Below are 25082 nucleotides of genomic sequence, written 5' to 3'. Positions count from 1 at the left end.
GTAGATTTTATGTGATGTTTGGAAATGCGTTAGACATTAGCATACCCTCTACATGGTTATAAAAAATGATAATTTAATCTAACCGGGACATGATATTCTATTGATTTAAATAATTATTTATTTAATACACATTCCATATTAAATTGTTAATACATTAATTGACATTGTGAAACTCTATTTAAAAGGTTATTTGCTAGTCAAGCAGCGCAGATTGGATCACATTAAGTGCTTGCAACCTTATCAACGTTTGGGAACAACCTATTATGAATCAGTTATCTCTGTTTTCCCTGCTGCTATTAGATAAGCGGCCTTCACGGCCTGACGATTGACCTTGCCATTGGCGCTTTTCGCCAGCTGGTGCACAATCTGTGCCCCCCCATTCAGCTGTTTATGGCTTACACTGATAAGCTCGGCCACAAATTGCACCACCTGAGCGGGGTGCAGTTGACTACCCGGTCTGGGCACCACAGATGCAGCTGCTGCATCGCCTTCGGTCTCATTCCAAATGCCAAAGACGCACACCTCGGCGACTTGGGGCATTTGGGCGATGATCTCCTCGATCTCATGCGGATAGTACATCATGCCCAGATACTTGAGCATATCCTTTTTGCGCTCCACAATGTGCAGATAGTTATCCTCATCGAAGTAGCCCAAATCACCCGTATGGAACCAGCCCTCCTTGTCCTTTATCTCAGCTGTGGCCAGGCAGTTGCCATAATAGCCACTCCAGTGATGTCCATTGTGACAATAGAGTTCCCCATGCTCATTTGGACCCACTGTCTCCGATGACGGGTTCACCACGCGCATGCGTACGTTGGGTACGAGAAGACCCACAGATTTGGGCTTCGTGTGAACGCTGGAGTTATAGGAGATGCAGGCGCCCAGCTCTGTCATGCCGTAGGCATTGCGCAGAATGCCCTCGCCGCGCATATAAGACTGCATCTTGTGGAGAGTTGCGACCAGGGTGTGGCCACCAGCGAAGAGCAAATGCCGCATACTACACAGCTGTTTCGCGTTTATCCCTGGACAATTGGCAAGCATGGCGATATGTGAGGCAGCCAGCACCGCCCAGCTGATGCTCTGCTGCTCGCACATGGCCAGAAAGTGTGTGGGACTGAAAACCTCCATTGAAATGAGACGCACTGTGCCATAGACCCCAGCCGTAACCAGGGTGATCAAACCCGTTAGCCAGTCCAGAGTGCTCGGCGCATATTGTATGTCATTGGCGCTCAGATAGCTAGAGAAATATTAACTATACAGATGAATCACATATAGCAATAGGAAGTTCTAATATACATATAGAGTGTCCGTGCATAAATTTCTTGTGCTTCTTATCTCAAACCTAGACTTCCTTTTCTTTACTATTTTCTTATGAGTGTAGGGTATTTAAAGAAGAGATCCTACCTATGGCTCTCGAATATCTGGCGACTATTTGATATGGTGACTGCTTTGGGGGTGCCTGTTGTGCCCGAGGAGCAGAGTATGGCCATGATGCGATCGATGCCACGTTGAAACTGGGCTGGTCTGTAATCCTCCGGTATGGTTGCGTTCAACAGCTCCTGGATGCTCAGGACACCCGCCATACGTCCATGTATAATTAAAATTTTAGTACCCAATGCTGTTGCAATTTTTCTAAGCTTTTCATAATCTTGTGCATCACAGCAGATCATCCTCGGCTTGGTTATACCAAACAGGCTTCGCATTGTGTGCTCCTCCAGATTCGGATTGATGGCATGAAAAGGTGTTCCATTGAACAGACAGCCATAGGCAAGAGCAGCCAAATGTGTGCTATTTCTGGCTACCAGGCCCACAATATCCGTTTCCTTGTGATATCCCTGCGCCTCTAGATAGACACTCACCTTGGCTCCATTGTGCAGCATCTGAGAGCGGGTGAGACGCGTATTTTCGCTATGGGATATCTGAAAGATGCGTTGCGGTTCGCTCTGCAGCTGCTTGAATATGATTTGACCAATGGTCAGATCTTCATTGTAAAAGCTCTGCTCACGGGCGCCGGACCAGATTTTGAGCTCGGCATTGTAGCTAGTCGTTGGATTGGCGTTGAGGTCCAGCATTCTGAGGGAACTGATACATCTGGATTCATGGCTGCGACTATTTAAAGGTCAGCGAAAATTACTGCGAACAGCTGGACATGCAATTGATACGAAAAGCACGCGATCTTCCCAATGATTATCGGAACGATCGAGCCAAAATTAGTCGGCAATTTAGCGCTTAAAGTGTCTGTAACATACTCACCCTCACTCTTTGTCTATAACTATCTCTACTTGCCGCCGTGTGACACGGCATTTTCGGTGTGTGCTATAAAACGATTGCTATATAGAACGGCTTAGTTCTGATAATAGTGTATGCAACTGGCAGATGTTGCTTAGTGCTGTTAGTTTTAAGATTTAAGATTTAAGATTACAAATATTTTAAAAAGTATTCAAATATCAGTTCCAATATCTCAATTCATATCCATATGTACTTTATGCTTGCTTTCAAGCTGTTAGATTGCATGAACTGCTTGTTGGTCAGTGTTAAACCAAGCAGTTGATGGGCAAGGCAGTTCAAGCCAGTTCTGTAACTGTTAAGTTAAGTTTGTGGACATTCCAACTCTTGTGTTCTTTACTCACCAGCAAGCAGTAAACAGCTGTATAAAACATGAGCAACAACTGTTAAGTTAACAGTCATCATGTTTTTACTGCTTTGTGCCTTTTTTTTGTGAAAATGTTGCTGTTAGAACTATTTTGCTGTAAGAGCTGATACATTTCAAACATAACATCACCAATAATGTTAAGTTGACAGTTATTAATAATAAAAATAAATAAAAAAGTAAAATAAAATAAAAGATATATTTTGTGCATACGAAATAAAATACGGTGTATTTTTTCCAAAGTTATTACTATGTACACTTCAAATCTATTTTACGCTGGTGAGACTTGGGTTAAAGAAGAGGCAACACCGTTCTAAAAAATAAAATTTAAATAAACAAAATTAAATTAATATGTAATAAATATATATTAATAATTAAATTGACAAGGTCATGGGACAAATGCTGTTATTGTGTTAAAGTAGAGAAAAGATTTTGTTAAATGTACATTTTAAATTTGGGTTTTTATTTAAACATGCCATGTTGTGTATTTTGTTATTTTCATTTTCATTTTTTTTTTGGTTTTTTTTTTTTGTTTTTTCATTTATAAACATTTCACAAACATTTTCATTATTCTGAGGGGTCGTACACATTTGCTTTGGGTTTTTTTTGTTTTCGTTTTGTTTCGGGTTGATGGCAATACAACAATTATTTCAACTATTTTTTATAATTATTTGACTAAGTTTTTACTCATGCATTATATTCTCATCTTCTGAATCATTTTATTTCTTTCCGTTTTATTTGCGGTTTTTCGTTTCTTGGCGTTTGGATTTGGGCATGTTTTTACCTTCATTGGGCTGCACTACAGCAAATTGTTCTTAAATTCTTACTTTAAACGCGTTAAGAGTGTGTGAATGATTTCATTTCATGGTCTATGCTAATTAATGCGTGTATTTGTGTGTGTGTCCACTTAACTCTATAAAGTAAGGGGTTTTGCGGTGTTTATTGATCTTTGATTTTAAATGATTCGTATTTACATTTTGTATATATGTACGTTTGTTCTTCATCTTAGAAATGATAATTGGAGTTTTTCTTTTCTTGCTTTGATTGTTAGAATTGGGTCGGCATTATGGCCACCGATTTTGTTTGAAGATATGTGTTATGATTTATAATTTGTTATCATTATTTATTTTCAAATTGTGCGAGTTGAATTTCTTACGTGTTGGCAAGTTATGTCAATAGAACTGTGTGATCGAATTGAGTTGAGAGTGTTTTTGTGTTTGCTTGAAATAGAATGCAACTGGGATTGGCGATATTTACTTTTTAAAGTAGTATTTAGTTAATATTAGTAATGTTTGATGACTAGCCTATGTGAATGCGTTATGCAACACTGGTTTTTAGTTGCGGCTTAACTTAACTACACATAATGTTAACTTATGTGCTACATTTTGCTCGTTAAATTTTAAATTTAGCATGTCACGTGAAAACTTGTAAGTCTTTTTATTTTAGAACGCATCTAGAAGTTGTGCACTTGTTAAACCTAGCTGTATGACATTTACATGTATTATATAATATTTAAACTATTTACATCAAAATATTGGACTGCCGCGTCGTCGTACAGAACGTTATGTTCGTTATATATTACTTTCGCGCCTAAATGATAATTGACCAAATTGTTGAACGGCAACTGAAGGCAGCACACAACCTATGCCATGTTTCGAGAGCCGAAACGTTTTGATCTAGTACTAAGCTACTTAGACACGAATTGGAATAGCTGGGCCAATTATTTCGATCGATATAGCACACTCGGCTAACTGTGATGTTCTACTTACTACGTCTCTTTAAATATTCTCTTTGATTTCGTTTTTTTTTTTTTCTTTTGAATATTTTTTCCAGTGTTAGTTACTTAGTTACGTTTACATCAACATTAATCAACACATATGAAACAACATACCCAACATTTGGCTGCTACGAGGCCTTCATCTGAGCGCCCGAACTATCCATCCACTACATATTTGCTCACATTTAAAACCCTGTATGTTCAATAGCTATAGCTTCATATACAATAAAACTATATTCTACTTAATTTTGTTTGCACATCCTTTTTTTAATGTATGTTTATTAGCTATTTTAGTTAAGTTTTTGGTGAAATTTGTTTCTTGCTTGGCACGAATTTTACAACATTTATTTCATTTCCTCTTGAGGTTTACTTAGTGACAATATAATTATGTATGTGGGTGCTTGTTTATCATTGATTTTTGATTTGGTTTTTATTTTTGTATTTTGTTTTTGTTTCTGCGGCTTACCTTCATTATAAATATTTTTGTATAATTTTTTATTGTAAAATAAAGCGAAAATATGATTGAAAGCATAACATTATAAGCTATTTGAGTAAGTTAAATAAATAAACAAGCTGAATAAAAATATTTAAGAACTACAAAATATTAGTTGCTTTTAGTAAGGTATTTTTTTTTAAATATATTATTTTGGTTCTTGTTTTGCTATGTAGAATTCAGTTTTGAGCTAGATCGAAACTTAGTATCTTAAGATTTGGTGTTTCGTAATGTTTGTGCATAGTTTTTGTTAAGTTACGCGGTTTTATATATATATATATTTATATGTATATATAAAATTGTATTATTGGGGATTCGAAATGCGGAAATAAGTTGGTACAACTGGGGAGGCGGGGCAGTTAGCCAACTCCTGTTAACTGCAGGACTCACTCCTCATACAAAAGGCACTTAATAAAAACAAAAAGCAATTTTGTTTACCAAAAATTGGGCAAATGCCACGCCTTCAACTAATTGTGGGCTTAGGTTTCTATTAACTGTTGATTTTGTTACTGGTTTGTTTATTTAAACTATTTGTATTGTCTGTTTATTGGTTTATGGTTTATGATTAATCGTATTTACTAATTTTTAAACTACTTAAAGAAAATAACTAGCTAATGGAGCTTTACATAAAAAACACAATTTTTAAATTGTTCTTAATTTAGTGTTAGTTTTGCTTGTGCTCTCATGCGCTGTCCCCAATAAATAATTGAATTAAAATTATATACTAATTTATACTATATATATAAGTATATATATATATATAAAAAAAAACTAAATTTTTAATTTTACGCATAATAATGGGTTTAGCATTAAATCCTAAAAGATATGGCTAATAATTAAATGAACAAATTTGGCACTAATTTAATTTAACTTCAAGTCGTAAACAAGCAAAAATTACTTGATAAATATATGGTAATGTTCTATTTTTTTAAGTATATCGATAGGAATATAAAACTTGCAATACCCACCAGTTCCAGTTATATTTTGCTTTTTACTTTGTGCCAATTATATATTTTGTAAAAAATATAATAAACATGAGAGAAATGTTTGCTTAGGTGGCGCCGAAGCTTACATGCCCTTGCAGTTGTATGTCATATGTTATTTATATTATTTTAAGGTGTGGCCTAAATGTAGAGCTTGTCAAACCTAAATCTACAGTTTCTATGGCAGCTATATGTTATATAAATTCGATGCGATGGGTTCCGAAGTTTATGAACTTCAGCAGCGAAAAACAAACATCTGTTTCAAGTTCGAGTCACATAAATTTACGTTAGCTCACATAGTTTTGAACAGAATGAAAGGCAGATGGACATGACATTTATTAATAGTAATTTCTGCCAGGGTATCAAAAACTAGAAAAAAAACTCACTTTACTGTGTGTGTGTACTTGAAGAATTGATTTAATAAACAAAACATTGAATCATGTTCTGCATTTTATTTGTTTATCAACATTTTTCATTTTTAATTCGATTGTGAACATAATAATTGAATTTGCCTAGGATTTGTTAAGTTCGTTATTGTTGCTTATTTATGCCTAAACTTAAATTTATCTACTCGCATTGTTTCGTTTCATGTTTTTCAGTTTAGAATTCGAATTGTGTATAAACTAGCTGGCTTAAAACTTATTGACAATATGACAATATTTACAAACGTCGTGCGACTTGGTATTTGTTGTTTTTTTTTTATTTTTACATCTAACTTAGCGCATTTTTAAGTACAAATTAATACTAATTTGTCTCGAACTAAACTAATCGAGTTGTAAACAAACCGTATCTGGTTTATAGCCTAAAAATGATTTATTAAATTTATAACAATTTTGAACATTTAAAACAAATGGAAAAAAACGAACTGCAAGCGTTTTATCAAATCGCCACCAAATCGCGTCGTTTTCGTCTTTTTAAAATACAGCATTTTAATAGTTTTTTTTTTTTTTAATTTCTATACTTTGTTTTTTATTTTTTTAACTACTATGCAGTCGTACTTGATCAACTTAACTTATAGTTAGTAAATATATTTGGTTTTAATCAAATTTCTTATACTGGAGATACCTTGAAGCCTTGTCTCGCCCCATTTGATCAAGCAAAGCATTTACCTATATATACATACATATCGGTATATATGTATATATATATAAATATATCTGGTTAATTTCATGTTGGATTCTACATAGCCTTTGGTTATCAGAGACGCGGACGCGCTTTAGAAAGTCCTTTTTGTAGTTGTTATCAAATGAATCGAATGAAAAATCATATATATATATATAGATAGTTATAGTTATATATACGCAAAAATCAAGCCGAACAAAGCCATACGCAACAGAATTTGGAACGTAAAGTAGTAAATGAAAGTAGAAAATTAAGAGAAAGAGAATAGGTTAGTACAATCTTTGGTATTGTGGTGCCAGCATTTAGTTATTTGGTTTTGTATGTTTTCTTTTTTTTTTTTTTTTGTTTAAGTTTTATAAAGTAAATATTTTGTAAATAGGTAAACGGCATTTACTCATCCTCCTCCTCCCTGAAGAGATATGTGCTCCAGTAGACCAGATTGAAGAGCGCAAAGACCAGCGGGAATGTGATGCGCGATATAACATCGATTCTCTTCGATCTAGAACATTGTCTTGGATAAATATTCAACAAGTACAAAACACATTAATTGATCATCTAGAGATTGGCTTTTTGATTTGTGATTGTTCTTTCGTTTGGTTTAGATTTTATTGTTTTGTTTTTGCATGGCCTTTTTTGTTTTTGGTTTCGATTTAATATCAAAATAATTTGTTTGTTTTAAATATTAAAAAAACAAAAATAAAACGATTTCAGCTACGTGCTTGAAAATTATAAAAGTGCCTTGTAAGGAGTTAAGATCTATTAAAAACATAGGCGTGTGGTCGACTAGCAGGTCGTATGGACTTTGGGATGCGGTTCTGGTACTAAGGGGGGAAAATAATTTTTGAAACTTCTGCAACAAAAGTTTGTTTAAAACAAACAAATCAATAGAAAGCAAAGCACACAAAAAACGTTTTGATTTTAAACGGCAGCACATGACACTGTACAACAAATTTGGCTTTATTAAAAAAAAAGAAAAAAGCAAAAGAAAAAAATACTTTCCAAGAATTTAAGTTCTCTTAAATGAATATATAAACTTTTTGAATTTGTAAGATTTCAGTATAAGCAAATTGTATTCATTATTAAAATTCTTAAAGATTTGCTTCAATTAAAAAAGGTTTGAAATATTTTAAACTTGTATCAGGTTTAAAGTTTCAATTTGATTTAAAGTTAAAATTAATAAAATTTTATATGAAATTAATGAAATCGTGAAAAAAAAAATATTTATTTCATTAGTTTTGTTAATTTATTGATTTTTCAGCTCCGTTTAAACTGCAAGTTTGTCTTCATTCAAGTCAAGTATAAATTCGTTGTACAGTGTAATTAGCATAAAGCCTGAAGCAAATTACATTTTCACATTTACTTGACTCTGGAATTTTGGGGCCAGATGGAAATCATTTGGCAGCAAGCATTTGAAACAAAAGACAGCGAGCAAAAAGAAACGATGGCAAGCAGCAAAGCAAAGCAGATGTCGAATCGGGTTGTCTTTCATTTAAAGTACATGACTCAATTTATGGATTCAATTCAATTACTGTTAATTAGTGTCATAAAAATTCAATAAGAGTTTTGATATAGATATATATAGAAAGAGACAGACTGAGAGAGAGAGAGAGAGAGCAAGATGTAGATACATATTCACAACATCAAAAAGGAAATCCATCAACTACGAAAATTTAACAAAATTCAACTATATACAACAAAGTATTGTTATGATTTTTGTTCGAGAGTTACCTTGTCGGGAACTTGGATAGCCAAGTCTTACAGCAGCTGGGACGCTTCGGTGGCTGCATGTGCACCTCGCATTGGCGCAGCTTCTCCAGCGCCAGTGGATCGCCTGGATGACGCACCAGCGGCTTCTGCAGGCCACCACCGCGCGATAATTGCGATGCCGTTTGACATGGAATTTTGATTGTAGTTGATGCAATGAGGGGATGGTCGATATTTGGTGTGGAGGGGTAGTCAAAATGCAATGGCAAATAGCAAATGGTGGCATGTGCGTAATTTCATTTAATTTCGTTGCAATTTTTCATCGAATTCCAGTTCAGTTGGTTGGGTCGATTGAATGCCGCGCAGCGATGTTGGTTTGATGAAGGTTGTAGTTTTCATTTTTTGAGTTTAAGTTGAATGTGTTTTCAGTTTTGAGTTTGAGTTTGAGTTTCGTTTTTATGTGTGGTTTGATTTAGTGTGCGTGTGTGGGTGAGTGTGTATGCGGTTGTTTCGTATGAGCACGTTTGAAAAAAGTTGTTAAATTTTGCGTTTGTTTTTGTTTAAAGTGTGTGTGTATTTGTGTGTGTTTGTGTGTGTGTGTGTTGGGTGTGTGCGTGTGGTTTTTAATAAAAAGAGGCAAATATAAAAGGAAATAGTTGTTTTAATAGTTTTATCATAAACATTTTGCAAATAGCCAATTTGAGTTGGTTATGTTTTGTTTTCTGATTTTTTTCTTCTAAAGAAATCTGATGAAGTTGCATTTGGTTTTTAGTTAAATGGTTTGATGTGCATCAAATTTGGCAATGGCTCCAAACATTTTACTACTCTCTTAAAAAATTATTACCCAATGGTCATTTCTTTCTATGACAAAGCTCAAAAATAGCCAAAATTGACTTTTATAGATTTAAAAGTTTACTGCTGCACCCTCATTAAATATTATTACTATGGTTAATGCTCGCAATTAAAAGCTTGGTATACAGCTGCAAAGCATTAAGTTTTAAACGCGTGGCGCCCAACGCGGAAACATTAGAGCCTTGTCTTTGAAAAGCTGTTCCTTAACGTTGAATATCAAAAAACTATCAATAATTTCCACATATATTTTTTCAATAATTTATCTAGTAAAATAAACATTTAAATTACGTGGCGTCCAACGTAGTGCAACTAACCAACGTTGTTACTTTATCTTAAATATGAAACAACTATAAAGGATTTATTTCCGATTTGCTACAGCTGAAATATACTTTCTCATTTGTGATAAACTTTTGCCATTCTTCAAACTTATCTAAACTCTATACTATGCTGCACACCAAAAATTGTGATTCTTTAAATTCAACTAAACTCTATTCCGAACTGCCCGCAATAAGTTATTAGGCTAATTAATGAACAAATTGTTAGTTAATTGAAAGGTAAGTACCATTGCGAATGTTGCATTGCTATCTGTATCGAGCAAATCTGAAGCGGCATCTAAACTGGCCTGCTCCAAATCGCGACGTTTCTTTTTCATATTCTCCTTATGCATGTCTGCGGCCCGATCCGTATATTGTTGCATGTGATAGGAAGATGTTTGACAAGAATTTATATGTTCCACAAAAATGGGATAGTTCGAATAGTTTCATTGACATTTTCAAATTATTTTTTGTTTTGTTTGTTTTATTTTTTTTTTTTTTTGGCGTAATTTACAGTTAATTTAAATATTTTTTTTTTTTTTTTTTTTTTTTTAGATTTTAGTTTAGATGCATAGCACACATTTATACAGTTATACAGTTAGATAGCGACAGAGACAGCGAGTGAGAGAAAGAAAGAGAGACAGATAGAGATAGATAATCACACATACAGAAACAGTAAACAATTTGGAAGTGTTGTCAAACGATAGTTTTTATAATCGAGTGCAGGTTGTGAAAGTGATTTTTGCCAAATTATAACAAAATTAAAATATATGTATGTGTTAAAAGCACAAAATAACAGGGTCGTCAATTTCAGTTTATTATTTTTTTAAAAATGTATAAGCAATGACAACAGCAAAAGAGAATTTAAATGCGTTTCAAATTGCGTTGGTGTCGATTATTCCAAAGTACAATTTGTTTTATTGTTGTCCAATTTGTATTTTTTCAAACGCGTTTGGGTTTGATTGAGTGTGTGTGTGTGTATGTGAGTGTGTTTGAGTGTATGTATGTGAGTTCGATGAGTGCGTGTGTGTGTGAGCGCACAATGAAATAAGAGAGTAAACCAAAACAATTGGATTAGTAAAAATATACACGCAGAATAGATTTGGTTTTACAATATTTATGTGAATGAAAAAACTAAAAATTAAAAAAATATATATTTATATATATTATATTATATATATCGAATGGAAAATAAATGATAGGCTACAGGCTTTTATTTGTTAAAAATTAGTTAGTTGCATCTGGTTGTTGTTGTTGTTGTTGTAGTTGCTGGCCAAAAATCAGATTATTTATAGCCCAAAAATTGTGTATGCCACGCCGACGTGTAGATGTGAATCTCAACTGTTTTTAGCTTTGTGTGTTTATGTGTGTTTGTGTGACACAGAGAGTGTGTGTGTGCGTGACAGTCCGTTTGAGTTTTGGTATATTAGATATGCGCGTGATGTTAGTCGTAGTTATATAGGTATATACACAATATACGTTACATGTAGCATATATATATATATATATGTATAAAGATGTATATATTTATATGCGTTGTTCTCGACAAAAATAATGATAAAAAACAACAAATAGAATAAACACCATCGATTAATACATTAAGTAAGTTTGTTAAGAAGCATATCAAATCTCAATTACTAGCTTTATTCAAACCTGAGCGGGAGGCATAGTTCACCAGGGCGAATTCAAGTAATGCCCCAAAGACAAACGTCAAACAGACGCCGGTCCAAACATCGATTGCCTTTGTATAGGAAACGGGCGGCAGTGAGGCATTAATGCCTGATGTTTGTGTGGCCATTGTGAGTAAAGTGGTTACACCTTTAAAAGAAAAACCAAAATAAAGGAAGGAGTAATTAATATAGTTTTTAATAAGTTCTTTGTATATCTGAAATTAGTCTTGGGCATATAGTTAATCGGTCAAATATTACCCTGAGCCTATAAGTTGGGTTTGTTGAAAGGCTTGCTTTTCTCTCAGTGCATATTCTATGTTTGAATATATATATATATATATAAAGATTTAGTTCGTTACTTACCTAACGATACTCGCGCTGGCACTGCGCCTTGATCCAGCCAGAATGATACCCATGAGACAATGACCAACATACAGCATGGTATATAAATTTGTATTAAGTAATATGAGAATTCTCGCTTGAATAGTAGATCGACTTTGAGGCAACTGTATTCACCTATGAGTATACAAGGTAATATAAATTGTGTCAAACTTAAAATGTACGGGAAGGATAAAATGTACACGAAATTGACATTTTTTTATGTTGCTTTCCAAGCACACGCACGCTCACAAACATATGTATATACACAGAGAAATGAGTTTAGACACTGAAAACCAAAACAAATAAAAAAAAAAACACATCACAGAAACACACACACATTTCCAATATTTATAATATATTTATCAAAGAAAATTTGTCATCCAATAAACAAGAAACCAAAAAAAAAAAACACATAATTTGACTTGCTTTTAAAATTTTGGAAAAAGAAAAACATTTATTTGTCATTTCCATATAATTTTTTGTATTTATGTACAGGAAGGAGGTAGGCTTCCAAAAAAGAAAAATAATAAAATTATGCACAGTGGGTCGGGCGGAGGTGGCATGTCAATGTATATACAAAAAAAAAAAAAAAAAACAAATAACACAATACCAAAAGAATAAGAAACACATTGAGAATGGTATTAAAAGACAGAGAAACAGAGAGTTGAATTGGAAAATTATAAAATGGCATCATAGGCAAAATGTATTTTAACATCAATTCAATTTTCTGACTTTTTGCAACAAAATTCTTAACGGAAATGAAGTTCGTAGGGCTCGTGTAGAATGGGGGCGTATTTATTGTTGTTCTTGTTGTTGCAGTTGTTGGTGTTGTTCTCGCTGCTGTTGCTCCTGCTGTTAGCTTCCGCTGTGAACGCCCCCACGCGCCCCTTCATTTCCGTTAATTTGTTGACAGTGCGTTCCATACTCTTCAAGACAAAGCTGTGTTATTATTTTACATTCTCATATTTTCATATTCAATGTACACGATTTTCATTTCATTTCTCTCATTAAATTGATCAGCGCTGCTTTTCTTTCTTTTTTTTTGCGTTTTTTATTTTTTTTGCTCATGTTTGCATTTTTGAGTGGCTGCGTTTGGTTTATTTGCCCGGCTCTCTGGGAAACTCTGCTACTGGATACCGGTTACTTTTGGCTTTCGCAGACGTAATCGCGATTTCATTTGCCATACGATTTACTTATTTATTTTTGGTTTAGTATTTAGTCTATGACCCAGTTGAGCAGTTTTCTTTCCATTTTTACGCTCATAGAAGACATAAAATTAATAAATGTTTTATGTGAGCAACTAAGTTCAAGGCGAACTAAATGCTAACAACTACGCAACGACTAAAAACGGGTTTCGGGAAAATTATGCATATTGAAATATATATATATATATACATATATTTTTATAAGAGTATATTAAAGAATATTCGAGTTACGAACTCATGCTGAACTGTTTAAAAGCGATTATGAGCATAGCAAATGATTTGAATGAATGATATTACAAATCTTAAGCCTTCGAATGAGCTCTACGTTAAATGCGACTAGCTTTGGGGAGAGGGTCTGATCTAGGTAATACGGGGTGATATAAGATTACTATAAAACTGAGTAAGATATAAAAACTTCTTTTTTTATTTTTTTATTCATAAACTATAATCCCAACTAATAGATCAAATTGGGGCTACGTAACTTAGTAGCCCGATGCTAAGAAGATTTCAGAAATATCGGAGAACCTGTAATTACCGATTTTATCTAAGTTATCTGCAAAACCAATCAATTTATATATCATAGGATTTTGTTTTTATTATTTTCTGTTTGTTTTTTTTTTTTTTGACATCTTGAACAAAGTCCGCAATTTTAAGCTTTAAAATTCGTCGAAAATATAAACAGTCTTATCAAAACGGCTTCTATAGGAACAATAATTCTATATTTGATTTACTAGGATATTTGATTTTCAGGTTTCCAAAAAAACGGCTTTATTGCTTGTTATATGTAATTTTCTAATGGAGCCGCCGATGTCTACTTCAATACTAAAATACCGTACAATAAAATCAGCCTTAGGCAAATCAACAACTGGTCTGCTTAGAGCAAGCTACATTATGATTGTGAGTTTATCATATCAAATCAAATATATATTTTCCACAATGGCACTGCGATGGGTATCATTAGTTATTTGCAGTAAGCGTCGGGGCTAAAATGCAGCATTGAAGATTTTCTATGAAGTGCAAAAAAGGAAAGCAAATCACAAATCGGTTGCATTTTCTAGACGTAAATTATCCACCTAAAGATGCTGACAGACAATTTGCCAAGTTTGAAAAAACTTTTGCGTATTTGTATGCCGCAACTTGAGCGCCCGCCTAGCTTCATAGATACATACACACACACACACACACACACACACACACACACACACACACATACATAGATCATCATTATTGGTGCCGGTTGAGTGGCGGGGGGATGTGTGAATGGGGGCATTTGGTCTTTGTGCAAGTTTAAGCAACTGCGTCGCAAACAATTTCCTCGATTAATTTACTTTCCGTGCCCGCCTTTTGCCATTTTCTTTCATTTTCATTTTCCGTTTCGCATTTGCCTGTCGCAGAAGCAGCCCTCAGATGCGAGCAGTAGTTCTTGGTAGCCAAGGTAAACATTTGCTTAAAGCGCGAACTGATTTCAAAGTTCTCATAAAAACCCGTCTAAGGTAAGCGACACAAGAAGCCAAAAACTGCACTAAAAATGGGCGAGTGGGTGCGGCTGCTAGATTTTATGTGTGTGTGCGTGTGGGTGTCTACTGGGAGTGTGTGTGAATTACATCGTAAAAAGTTGGTTTTTATGTGATCCGGGCATTGATAACGGCCCAACGGGAAGCTCATGTGTAAACGGCATCATTACAAGCATCTAAGTGTAGGTGTGTATGTGTGTGTGTGTGAGATGTGTGTTTGCTATGAAGTGCTTATGATGCCGTTTGTGATATATTTAAGCATATGGACGAGCCAAACACTATATTGAAAATTAATACTATATATACAAATAGAAATACACATATACATATGTAAAGTTGTTCTTGGCCTAAGACATAAGCCTGATAGAAAATAAAAAAAAAAAAAAACGCATACACTTTGAGACAAAAGCAAATTTGTTTAAGAACGAAAACAAGCAACAACTTACGAAAAATAACAAAGTATGCTACAAGTTTTATATAGAAGCTAGATATATATTAAGAAAAGTTCAAGGAGAATAGTAGATCTCAAACACAATCAACACAACTGTTTAAAACACACAAAAAACGTACCCGTGTTGGTTTTACTGTTACAGTAATCAGTCAAAAACTTCTCCAATGTGAAGCGAGGTAGGTGTAAGTTCTTAACCACTTGCACTGGATCACCCTCTTTCCAAAGGAATACCAAATCATTGGTGGTCCAGCCGTCTATTAGTAAAAAAATTAAAAATATTATCAGTTTGATGTATAGATATAGATATAGATATAGATATAGATATAGATATAGATATAGATATAGATATAGATATAGATATAGATATAGATATAGATATAGATATAGATATAGATATAGATATAGATATAGATATAGATATAGATATAGATATAGATATAGATATAGATATAGATATAGATATAGATATAGATATAGATATAGATATAGATATAGATATAGATATAGATATAGATATAGATATAGATATAGATATAGATATAGATATAGATATAGATATAGATATAGATATAGATATAGATATAGATATAGATATAGATATAGATATAGATATAGATATAGATATAGATATAGATATAGATATAGATATAGATATAGATATAGATATAGATATAGATATCACTTACAGCTAGCCATTCGTAGTGAGCATATTTGTCTATCCAATGGATACAGTTTGAGATTCATTGGGCAGGCCAATGTTAATGAGATGCGTATGCTATAGAGCACCGAACCATTGGGAAATATGCGTATATACACATTGGGCATAATGATATTGTGAAAGTGTCCCTCCTTCTCATTGGAGAAGAACAGATCCGGCATCCACACGCGATTCGCCTCCGTCAGTGTGAGATATTTCAAGCGACCTGTAAGGAAATTTAAATTTGTTTTTAATCAAAATAACAATCCTGCGATTACTTACCCTGTATATCATCGAATTTGAGACGCTCATCCGTCCATTGTTCTCGGAAGGTTAACTGTACACTGTACTCCTGTTGGGCGTCGTCGTTGTTGTTGTTGTTGTTGTTGATGGTTTAGAATGAAAGAGAAGTTTGTTAATACTGGGAAAATCAATGTTCGTTTATTGTTTCATTATAATTTGAATTCAATGCAATTCAGTATGAACTACAATGCAAATTTTGTTGTTTTCGAATTTTTGGGAAATTTCTAGAGTTTTCGTTTTTCAAAATTTGTATTTATTTTTCAATTTAGTTTGTTTTCGGTGGCGGTGGTGGGTGTGGGGCATTTCAATTGGTGGCTTGCAAATTGCTTTTGCGAGGGGGACTTTAGCTTGACTTTTAATTTTTTGTTTTGTTTTTGTGGTTAGTTGTATGAGAGAGCGAGCAGGGCGTGGCGAGGCGTGGCGAACGTTTTATATATTTTTCGAGTAGTTAGTTTTTATTTGTTAGTTAGTAAGTAGTATTAAATGGTGGCTATATTGAAACTTTTGAAAATTTGTCGTAGTTTTTAAAGCGTTTGGCCTCAAAGGCATATGTATCGGTTAGAGAATATTTCGGCAATGGTATTGGTACTTATTATAGTATTATGTAAGTATTCATGTCATGGCACATACATATATATGGGTATATATCATAATAATCGAATCAAGATGCAATACAATCTGCGTCTGTGATGCTGAGCATGCAATATCAAGCGCATTCAACATGACCATCATTATCCAATGCATTGTTCAACATTGCAACGTGTTGCATACAAAACACATAGCAGGCAATAAGCAAAAAGCAAAAAGCAGCTTGCAACGTGCCAAAACTGCATAAAAAAGATACGATATTGGCAATAGAAAATGGACAAAAACACTATTGAACAGCGACACAAGCGAGTAGCAAAGGCAACACAAAGCAGGCAGCGAATGTCAGGCAGTAACATTTCATAAAAGAAGCAGGCTTATATATGTAGTTACTATGTTCATACTTAGACATTTCTTATAATATATAACATACAACGTAAATGTATTCTTATATATATCTTAAGATTCTTTTCTTTAAATAAGGCACACTCTACTTGCGCTTAAGACCCAATTTAGATAACCAAAAGAAAATGAAAGCACAATGCTTATTTTAAAATATCAGAGACCTAAAATAAAAATCAAAAAAGAGAGAAAAGAACGTTATTCTTTGAATGAATACGTTGTATAAACAGCACAATATTTGTGCAGGCAACACAGTTCCAGGTTTGAGGCGCAGTAAAGTAGCTGGGACTATATAATAATATATATAAGAACATGTGTTGATTTATATAAGTAAAATTAAATTGAAATTATTATTTTTTAGAGACCGAAATTACATATATTCATGCTACATTTTCTAAATATTTAGATCAAATTATATACGGGGTTTTGTAGTGAACCATTCAACGGAAGGTACAAATTAAATAGGAAACAGAAGCTTGAATTGATTAATAAAATCATATTAGCTTTTCATAATGAAGTCGGCAACTATTTGCATTTTATTCATGGCGGCATTGTTATGTTTTATTGAATTTTACTTCTTTTATTTGCTGTTTCAGATTTTGTTTTATGCGATAAAACAAAAAAAATAATGAAATGCCAAATGGCATTTGTAAACATATGAAGCAAAAAATGACAACATATAAATTTAAATAATTAAAACAAATAATTGGATTATATTTATGGCATGTACACGTATTTGTTCAAATGCGTATGCGGCTCCACTTAATAAATTGATGTCAATTTTTTTTTTTTAACTTTATTGTTTTCTTTTTTTTTTTATGAAGCAGCTGTCAGAGCTGTTACTTTTTTTTGCCAGTGTTCAGAGACTGCAATTTGTTTTCATGTGCCTATTTTTTGTAGCGGAATTGCAATGACAAATGTTGGGACCTTGAACGCACGCTTTGACTGGATGAATTTAATGTTCAGTCTTTGTATTTAATTTTTTTTTGTACTTACAGTTAAACTTGGCTTTTATAAAAAATATTTGGTTCTCGTTGGATTTGCATGTGTGGTAAGCATTTTTTCTATTTATCTTAATTGATTATAAAAGAATATATATTTCTCAGTTTTGTGAATGTTAACGGAACGCATATCGGCTTGAAAAGAAGAAGGCTTAGAGAAAAAGAAAAGTTTTAAAAATCGGTGCATTTTTTTTCTTTGTTATGGTCAATGAGCAAATGCAGATGAACTGAATGAAATGAGCTTGTGGTTGGGCTTAAATTCTTTTGGTTTTTATCATTTATGGCTTAAACTAACATGGTTTCAGCTGGTTACAAAATGGTCTAAAACTATGAGAACTTACAAATTTTAACTTAGAAACTAACTTTAATTATGATAAACATTTCGTTAAGTTGTGTAGAGAGCGCGCGCCTGCAGAAACTGGCTTGATTGTGTGAAATACAAAAAAACCAAATTTAACACAAGTAAGAAACATATATAAGAAATGAATTAGTATTTGAGAAAGGTACATTGGGAAATATACATAGATATAGGTAGATGCATACATAAGTACATGTATGCTTGCAAAAATAAATATGTAACTATAGATAGAAATCTCTTGCCGGTGCTGCAGAACTAACAATTAAAATATTTTTCAATATTTATATATTTTTAATTGTGTACACAAGAGATTTCTGGAAAATTATTTCGAATTTCGCAAGGCAATTGAGAAAGTGTTGACGAATTAAAAAAAAAAAATATATATATATATAATTTTATACAGCCAATTGAATTAATTTCAATTATTATTTTTATTATAATGTTTAATTTGTCTTTTATTTATTACATACTTTTATACATAAATATACATATTTAGTAATACAATATACATACACACAGCTTATTTATGCATTTCACATAGTTGTATCATGTTTTTTGTTTTAATATTATATTGAAAAAGCAAATCTTTTGTGTTTATTTTAATTTACATACACAATCACACACAGATACACGCACGCACGCACAATACACATACACAAAAGTTGAAAAAAGATATACAAGTATATATATATAGTGACATATCCATAGTCGCACCCACCCTTTAACATATCTTAGCACATAAGCATAAGCACAATTATAAACATTTCTAATATTGTAAACAAAGAGCCTGGTGATAACATCGACATTGGTCAAGATCAAACTGTCCCCCTTTGGTAGACATAAACAATTCACCCTAAATATCACGCCACTGTCAATGTTCCCATCAGAGTACTATCCCACGCATAATTGCTGACGCAGCTCAAACTTCACTCAATTTTGACTCAAACTCTCTCAAAGCGAAGTTTGCTAAGCGACCGCAACAGTTAGATAAATCAGTTCATATTCGGGAAGCAAATCTGAATGTACTCAACAAAAGTAGCCGTTAAGTGAAAATAATAAATTGAAATATATTTTTTTATAGTAACCTAACGTGTAAAACTTAATTGGCGCAGCCGGTAGGATACGTCGGGAAAAATTAAAGATCGCTAAAGGATAATTAATTCCCAGATCTAACGCACAATCGCGACCGAAAGTGTTGTCGGAGTGTAATAAAAATTTTCTCGAATACGTATCCGCACAAGAACCTTCGGGTCATTAGTAGCTTAATAATATTGACCCTTTGGGCAATAAAGCTACTACAGTTAATAACGACTGGCTTTGCATATCGTTTGATCCCTGCAATACGTTATTACTGAGTCTTTTTAAGACACACACACAAAAAAAAAAAAAAACATTTACACAATAATCCATCACAAACTTTAACTTAAAATAAAAGTGCAAAATCAAAGAACAATAAAGTTCAAACCTACAAACTCAAAACTATTCAAAAAAAAAGTGTATTACACCAAGATGACAATGGAATTATCAGAACAACACCTCAACCAGGCCCTTTCACAACTTAGACAGGTGCCAAGCTTTGACGGATCAACGGATCAACTAAACGCCTTCATTAAAAGGATAGATTACATCCTACACCTGTATCCAACCCGAGATGTTAGACAACATAGCATCTTATACGGAGCCATCGAATTGCAAGTCACAGGAGATGCTCAGAGAATATCACAAAGGACAGCAGCCAACACTTGGCAGGAGCTGAGAAACGCATTGATTGAAGAATACAAAGTGCAGACACCATTTGAAGAACTCCTTCGACGCTTATACAACACGAATTACCAAGGAAACGTCCGTAAGTTCATCGAGGAGCTCGAGAATAAATCTTTTGTTATTTTAAATAAGTTAGCACTAGAAAATATACCTAGCAATACAACCCTTTATACAAATGCTATGAATAACACAATCAAAGATGTTATTACAAAAAAATTACCAGATAGGCTTTTCATGATGTTAGCCAGACACGACATTACGTCGACACAAAAACTAAAGCAAGTAGCTCAAAGAGAGGGATTATATGAAAATAGCGTTACTGAAAAACCTAAAAATAATAATGTTCAGGGAAATCCAAATAACAATCGTAGGAACATGGGAAATTATCAGCAAAATGCTAACCCAACCACCATTTCAAGTGGCTATTCCAACACGAATCAGAGTTATCACGCACAAAATAAACAGCATAATAAGTCCGAAGACAATCAGAAAGCTCACCACGAGTTCCAACAGAAATTAAGTCAAGGTAGATACCAAAATCCCTTAAACTACCAAAATCAGTCCCATTCACGCTTGAATGCACCAAACCCTCCGACTAAACGTCAAAGAGATAGTAACAGTGGGCAGATGAAAATGGATACATCCGAAAATTTTCATCAGCAAGCCTCGGAACAAACAGAAGAAATCCATTCATAAAATTGATTATGAATGACGAAGTTCTAAAATGTGTCATCGACACAGGTTCAACCATAAATCTAATGAAAACAAACCGCTTAAATTTTCCAGTTTACAACGAAACATTAAAGGTTCACACCATAAATGGTGTTATTGAATTAAAACAAAGTATACGATTAGGAGCAAGCAAAATTTGTCCGAGCAAACAAAAATTCTATATTCACGACTTCTCAGAGCATTATGATGTTCTGATTGGGAGAGAATACCTTGAGGCATGTCAAGCAAAAATAGACTATGCACAAGGATCCGTAACCTTAGGAGAATTTAACTTTTGTTTTAGATATAATGACGAAGAGGTCGAAGAGGACATGACCGCACAAGAGTGCCTTGATCCACCCTCAACAGAGGACAGACCATTTAACTTCGCTATTAATAATGAATTAATAGAAAACAATGAGTTTAGGCTAGAGCACCTAAACTCAGAAGAAAAAGAAAAAATAAAAAAAGTTTTACATGAATTTCGTGATATCCAGTACCATGAAGGTGACAATTTGACTTTCACTAGTACAATTAAACACAAAATTCTAACGAAACATGAGGACCCAATTTACAAGCGTCCATACAAATATCCTCAAATATACGATGAGGAAGTAAATAAACAAATAAGCGATATGATAAAACAAAATATCATACGTAAATCCAAATCCCCTTACTGCTCACCAGTAATAATCGTTCCAAAGAAAAACGATGCATCTGGAAAGCAAAAATTCCGGTTAGTCATAGATTACCGCAATCTCAATGAACTAACTATTAATGATAAATACCCTATCCCGATCATGGATGAAATATTAGACAAACTTGGAAAATGTCAATATTTCACAACCATTGATCTAGCCAAAGGCTTCCACCAAATCCAAATGGATCCTGGTTCAATACCCAAGACCGCATTTTCGACTAAACATGGCCATTACGAGTACACTCGCATGCCATTTGGTCTTAAGAATGCACCTGCAACGTTCCAACGTTGTATGAACAATCTCTTAGAAGATTTAATTTTTAAAGATTGTCTGGTCTACTTAGACGACATTATTATTTTTTCCACTTCATTGGAGGAACACATTTTGTCGCTACAAAAGGTATTTAAGAAGCTTAGAGAAGCTAACTTAAAACTACAGTTGGATAAATGCGAGTTTATGAGAAAAGAAACTGAATTTCTCGGTCACATCATCACAACTGAGGGTATAAAACCAAATCCCAACAAGATACAAGCAATTGTCAAATTCCCAATTCCAAAAACCCCAAAAGAAATTAAATCATTTCTAGGATTATGTGGTTTCTATAGGAAATTTATACCAAATTTCGCTAATATAGTAAAACCATTAACACTTAAATTAAAAAAGGGAGCAAAAATCAATATAAAAGACAGAGACTACGAACTAGCGTTTGAAAAGCTAAAAGTACTCATAACATCCGACCCAATTTTAATATACCCTAACTTCGAAAAACCATTTTCATTAACTACAGACGCGAGTAATATGGCAATAGGGGCCGTCCTTTCGCAAGAGCATAAGCCTATATGCTATGCAAGTAGAACTCTCAACGAGCATGAGTTAAATTATTCAACGATTGAAAAAGAATTATTAGCAATCGTTTGGGCCACTAAATACTTTAGGTCCTATCTCTTTGGTCGACAATTTCAAATCCTTAGTGATCACAGACCACTCGTCTGGTTAAATAATATGAAAGAACCTAACATGAAATTACAAAGGTGGAAGATCAAGCTAAATGAGTTTGATTTCCAAATTAAATACGTCCCAGGAAAAGAAAATTATGTGGCAGATGCTCTGTCCAGAATTCAATTAAACGAAAACTTCTTAGGCGAAGATACAATTAGCACAAGAGCAACAATACATAGTGCTCAAGAAGACAACAGTAACCATTTACAAATCACAGAAAGACCACTTAATTATTATAATCGACAAATAGAATTTGAAAAAGGAACCGAGAACGAAACAAAAGTTACGAATTACTTTCACAAAACCAACATAAAAATTACGTACAAAGACATGACTAATACGCATGCCAAAGAATTAATAAAAGAATACTTATGCACAAAGAAAAGTGTGCTATACTTCCACAACGAAGCAGATTTTCCAATTTTTCAAGAAGCCTACTTAGAAATAATAAGTCCGAATAATTCAACAAAGGCAATGAAAACTAGTACAAAATTAATAGACCTTCAAACATACGCAGAATTCAAAGAATTAATATTAAAAAAGCACAAAGAATTATTACATCCAGGAATTGAAAAAACTATTAATTGGTTCAAAGCAACCCACTATTTCCCAGATTATCAAAATTTAATTCAAAATCTAATAAATGAATGTGAGATTTGCAACATCGCAAAAACAGAACACAGAGATACAAAATTAACTTTCGAAATAACTCCGGAAATCGCTAATATCCGAGAAAAATATGTAATGGATTTTTACATAGTAGGAGATAAACAATTTTTATCTTGCATTGATATCTATTCAAAATTTGCATCATTAATAGAAATAAAAAGTAGAGACTGGCTAGAAACCAAACGAGCTATATTACAAGTGTTCAACCAAATGGGTAAACCCATCGAAATAAAGGCAGACAAAGACTCAGCTTTTATGTGCACAGCTTTACAATTATGGCTAAAATCAGAAGCAGTAAATATTAATATAACCACTAGTAAAAATGGTATATCCGACGTAGAACGATTTCATAAGACAGTTAACGAAAAACTAAGAATCATTAACAGCGACTCAGACGTCGAAAATAAACTTACAAAATTTGAAACTATACTCTACACGTACAATCATAAAACAAAGCACAAAACGACTAACAGAACACCAGCGGACATATTCATATATGCAGGTACACCAGAGTATGACACTCAAGCTAATAAAGAAAAACTAATAAATAATCTCAACAAAAAACGAACAAATTATGAAATTGACACTAGATACAAACACTCACCGTTAGTTAAATCAAAGACGACAACCCCGTTCAAGAAAACAGGAGAACTAAGACAAATCGACGACAAACATTTTGAGGAAACTAACAGAGGCAGGAAAATAACACATTACAAAACCAAATTCAAAAAGAAAAAGAAGACTAATCAAAGCAAATATAACAATTACAGGTCAACAACAGACAGCGATCAAAACATACAAGCACCAGCTTAAATTAATTATTATAATATTACTATCAATAACTGTAAACCATATAAATGCACAGAGTATTGAAATTAATCCTATCAAAGCCCATAACGGATATCTCATATTTAAAACAGGAACCATAGACATTCCGACAGATTACGAATTCCACTGTTTAACGGTTAATATAACAAAAACCGAAGAAACTTTTAACAATTTAATTGAACAAAGTAAAGAATAATCAATAACCTTATACAAATCGAATACCTAGTAGAGAAATTAAACAGAGAAATAAACGGCTTAAAAATAGCCAAACGCAGCAAAAGAGGTTTAGTTAACATAGTAGGAACAGCATATAAATACTTATTTGGAACATTAGATCAAGAAGACAAAGCAGAAATTGAACAAAAAATAAGCAACTTAGCAGAAAACAGCGTTCAGGTTAACGAATTAAATTACATAATAGAAGCTATAAACAAAGGAATAGAAATCATGAACGAACTAGATCAAGAGAAACAAAAAGGAAAGAAATTAGATATCCTTATATTTAACTTACAACACTTTACAGAATATATAGAAGACATTGAGATGGGAATGCAGCTCACAAGATTAGGAATTTTTAACCCAAAATTACTAAAACATGACTATTTGTTGCATGTTAATTCTGAGAAATTGTTGAATACAAAAACTTCCACTTGGTTTAAATCAGATACAAACGAAATACTGATAATATCCCATATTCCTCGAGAAATAATAAAAAGCCCGGTATTCGAAATAATTCCATACCCGGATGAAAATAATAATATTTTGACAGAAATAGCTCATGAAAAATATTTTACCCAAGATAAAAAAGTTTATAGCAGAGAAACAAAAAAATTAATTAATAATGAATGTTTAACAGGAATTTTAAACCAAATAACATCAGAATGTAGTTATACTAAAATTTTGCAAAATTTTCAAATCAACTACATAGAACCAAATATAATTTTAACT

The 25082-nt window shown here is 33.2% G+C and overlaps 2 protein-coding genes across 14 annotated transcripts in view; both read right to left on the bottom strand.

Annotated features, from left to right (window-relative positions):
* Positions 1-110: 110 nt before the first annotated feature.
* On the bottom strand, positions 111-2099 carry Acsx2 (Acyl-CoA synthetase X2). The gene is made up of 2 exons (XM_002056470.4): positions 1405-2099; positions 111-1237 (listed from the first exon to the last, which is right to left on the bottom strand). The coding sequence occupies exons 1-2, from the start codon at positions 2070-2072 to the stop codon at positions 262-264; spliced, it is 1644 nt and encodes a 547-aa protein (XP_002056506.1). The 5' UTR covers positions 2073-2099; the 3' UTR covers positions 111-261.
* A 756-nt stretch (positions 2100-2855) lies between these two features.
* The window catches only part of GluClalpha (glycine receptor alpha 1), a 57632-nt gene continuing 35405 nt past the window's right edge, over positions 2856-25082 (bottom strand). For 2 of the 13 annotated variants that reach the window (XM_015170669.3, XM_032433541.2), the window contains exons 5-13: positions 16096-16165; positions 15803-16039; positions 15236-15370; positions 11929-12081; positions 11534-11713; positions 10144-10250; positions 8754-8878; positions 7420-7536; positions 2856-2963 (exon numbers count right to left, since the gene is read on the bottom strand). In XM_015170669.3, the coding sequence (XP_015026155.1) occupies positions 2942-2963; positions 7420-7536; positions 8754-8878; positions 10144-10250; positions 11534-11713; positions 11929-12081; positions 15236-15370; positions 15803-16039; positions 16096-16165 (1146 nt within the window). In that variant the 3' untranslated portion in view covers positions 2856-2941. Of the gene's footprint in view, positions 2964-3092; positions 7130-7415; positions 7537-8753; positions 8879-10143; positions 10251-11533; positions 11714-11928; positions 12082-15235; positions 15371-15802; positions 16040-16095; positions 16166-25082 lie in introns of those variants that run through there. The other 11 variants (XM_015170670.3, XM_032433543.2, XM_032433544.2 and 8 more) reach the window with 9 other exon arrangements.

The sequence above is a fragment of the Drosophila virilis genome, chromosome 2 (assembly GCF_030788295.1).
Source record: "Drosophila virilis strain 15010-1051.87 chromosome 2, Dvir_AGI_RSII-ME, whole genome shotgun sequence".
NCBI lineage: Eukaryota > Metazoa > Arthropoda > Insecta > Diptera > Drosophilidae > Drosophila > Drosophila virilis.
The sequence above is the reverse complement of the archived record's forward strand: the minus strand, read 5'-3'. Positions and strand labels throughout refer to the sequence as shown.